This window comes from Orycteropus afer, unplaced genomic scaffold (assembly GCF_000298275.1).
Source record: "Orycteropus afer afer isolate SDZICR_OR568_19922 unplaced genomic scaffold, OryAfe1.0 scaffold00014, whole genome shotgun sequence".
In the NCBI taxonomy this organism is placed as follows: domain Eukaryota; kingdom Metazoa; phylum Chordata; class Mammalia; order Tubulidentata; family Orycteropodidae; genus Orycteropus; species Orycteropus afer.
The window spans coordinates 7361325-7363908 of record NW_006921601.1 but is presented as its reverse complement, the minus strand read 5'-3'; the positions used below and the strand labels follow the sequence as shown (position 1 = coordinate 7363908).

The 2584-nt window shown below is 47.8% G+C and overlaps 1 protein-coding gene across 1 annotated transcript in view; it reads right to left on the bottom strand.

Moving 5' to 3' along the window:
• AMPD3 (adenosine monophosphate deaminase 3) overlaps window positions 1–2584 on the bottom strand; it is a 42545-nt gene that overhangs the window by 4776 nt on the left and 35185 nt on the right. Inside the window, exons 10-11 of the mRNA XM_007955115.2 lie at window positions 1857–2020; window positions 541–661 (exon numbers count right to left, since the gene is read on the bottom strand). Of these exons, the coding sequence (XP_007953306.2) occupies window positions 541–661; window positions 1857–2020 (285 nt within the window). The remainder of the gene's footprint in view (window positions 1–540; window positions 662–1856; window positions 2021–2584) is intronic.

The window sequence follows — 2584 nt, the reverse complement described above, 5'->3', positions numbered from 1 at the left end:
GAAAACAACTGCCATCATGTGGATTCCAACTCATAGTAACACCATGCAACAGAATGGAACTGCCCTATAGGGTTCCCAAAGCTGTAATCTTTACAGAAGCAGACTGCCACATCTTTCTCCCTTAGAGCAGCTGGTGAGTGAGTTTGAACCACTGACATTTCAGTTAGCATCAGAGCATTTAACCATTGTGCCACCAGGGCTCCTTATGATAATGAACACATTAAAAATATGCTCTGAAAAAAAAAATGGAAACACTAATACTGGCTATTTCTACTAAAGCAATAGCCATAAGGTTTGCTTTTTTCTCCCCATTTCTCCATTTTCTAAGTTGTAATGTATTTGATTATATAACTTACATAATTAAAAATAGAACCAAGGTAACTAACGTCAGGCCAGCTCAGAAAATGTTCCCACCTTCTAGCATCACTGGCTGGAGCTTCCCAGGGATGGCAGGAGCCCAGGTGATCCCAGTTCTTGCAGGGGAGCCCAGAGAAGGGCAGATACTGCAGGGCAGAGCCCTGTGAGGGGCTCAGTTATTACCTTCTTGAGGAGCAGCCCATGGGAAATATTGTCGGCAGTCAGGAAAGCAGACACCAGGTGGGTGATGGAGCCAGCCTCCCCACAGTGAGGCCGGAACAGGAAAGTGCTCAGGCCTCGTTCCCTGAAAGAGAAGGTAGGCTGTGGGTCCACTGTGCATGGGGCATCAAAGGCCTAGGACTAGTATTCCTAGCTCAGGAGAGACAGTTACCCATAGCAGGGTCAGCACAGCTGACCCAGTGCAGCCCAGAAACTATCCCAAAATGTCAGAGGTGTAGGCCCAAAGCTCCTGAGAACCAAGAGACATCATCTCTGAGGGATAGAAAGGGAGTCTAGTAATAAGAACAGACCCTGCCCTCCCTCAACCCCCCTCACCAGAACTTGCAGCCCAGGTCCAAAGAACTTCAGGCTAGAAAAGGCATGAGAAGCCATCGAGTCCTATCTCTTTATAATAAAAATGGATAAACCAAGGCCCATAGAGTGAAGTCATTTGCTCAAGGCCACGGAGTGAGTCAATAGCAGAGCTAGAATTAGAAGCCCCCTCCAAAAGCTCTGCCCAGGATTAACCCACTCCCAACATCAGGCCATCTTCTCTCAGTCATGACCGCATTCAAAGGCTCCACATCCACGAACTAGCATTGACTTAGGCTGAGCTAGTGAGGCCCTCAAGGCCCAGCCAGGAGCAGGAAGAACACTAGGCCGGCAAGAAGATGGGGGATTAGCATCCTGCTGCACTAGGCATCCAACTGCTGTCCATGTATGTCTTGGTGGGAGGCCATCCATGTAAGATCATTTGAATATAAGCCCTATGAGGGCACGAATTTAGTCTGTTTTGTTCTCTATTATATAGCCGGCACCTAGCAGAGTGCTGTCACATAGCAGATGCAATAGTATTTGTTGATTGGATATGTATGTCAACATTGTTAGTGTGTGTGGTTCAACATATATGTATGTGTGTTGGTATGATTTATATTTGTACATATAGAAACTATACATATATACATGTATGGTGAATACTGTATGTGTGTGTGTGTGTGTGTGTGTGTATATATATATATGAATGTGTGTATGTATGGTGTGTATCTGACATTATGCATAGGGTGCACATCTGTATTGGCATACATGTCATAATGGGCATGTATGCATGTGTCTGTAATGATACCAATATGTGCCTGTGTGTAGGATGCTGGGGTATGCCATATATTTTGAGGTGTGTGGACACATGGACATGTGTGTTGGCTTCGGTGCACATAGACACGTGTGTTTGTGTATGTGCTAACAGGTGAACACGTGTGTGTAAAGGGGCTGGGCTCACCCACCTGCGGAGATTGTTGAGCACCATGATGTTGACGTACATGTAGTACAGGTAATAGCTGTAGGGCGGGTTCTGCTCACTGGTCCAGATGTCTGGGCTGGGGCTCTTGTCCGAGAACATGTGGTCACTGTGCTTCGACTCATCATCCACGCTGTCAAACCCTGTCACCTGGGCAGGAAGAGGGGTCCTGAGCATCAAGCCAAGGCAGAAAAGGTCTCCCGGGGCTTAGAGCTGAGCTACCAAAATCTCTCTTAAGGTTTGCACCTCAGTTAGGGACCCTGTGGCCTGCTTGAGGCCACAGTCCTCCCAGAGGTGGCAAGTGGGCACAACACCACTCTCTGTTCCTCCAGAGCTTCCAAAAGTACCCAGAAGGCCAGACTGGAGAATGCCAAGCACCTGTGTGGTAGTGGTGACAGGGTCAGAGGATGTGATACCATGCCACCATACCCACCGTCCATCCTTCTATAATGCCAAGTAGATCAGCCCTACAGGGTACCCAGCAGCCACTGCCATCAGCAACAGGCACAAAGGGCTGTGACGGGAAGGGGACAGGTATGCCCATGCACCTACTGTAACTCAGGCCCTGCTTGAAGCACCGTGTCCACATGAGCTACTTTAAGACTCAGAGCATTCTCAAGCGGCCAACAAACATATGAAGAAATGCTCACGATCATTAGCTATTAGAGAGATGCAAATCAAAACAACAATGAGATACCATCTTGCTCCAGCACT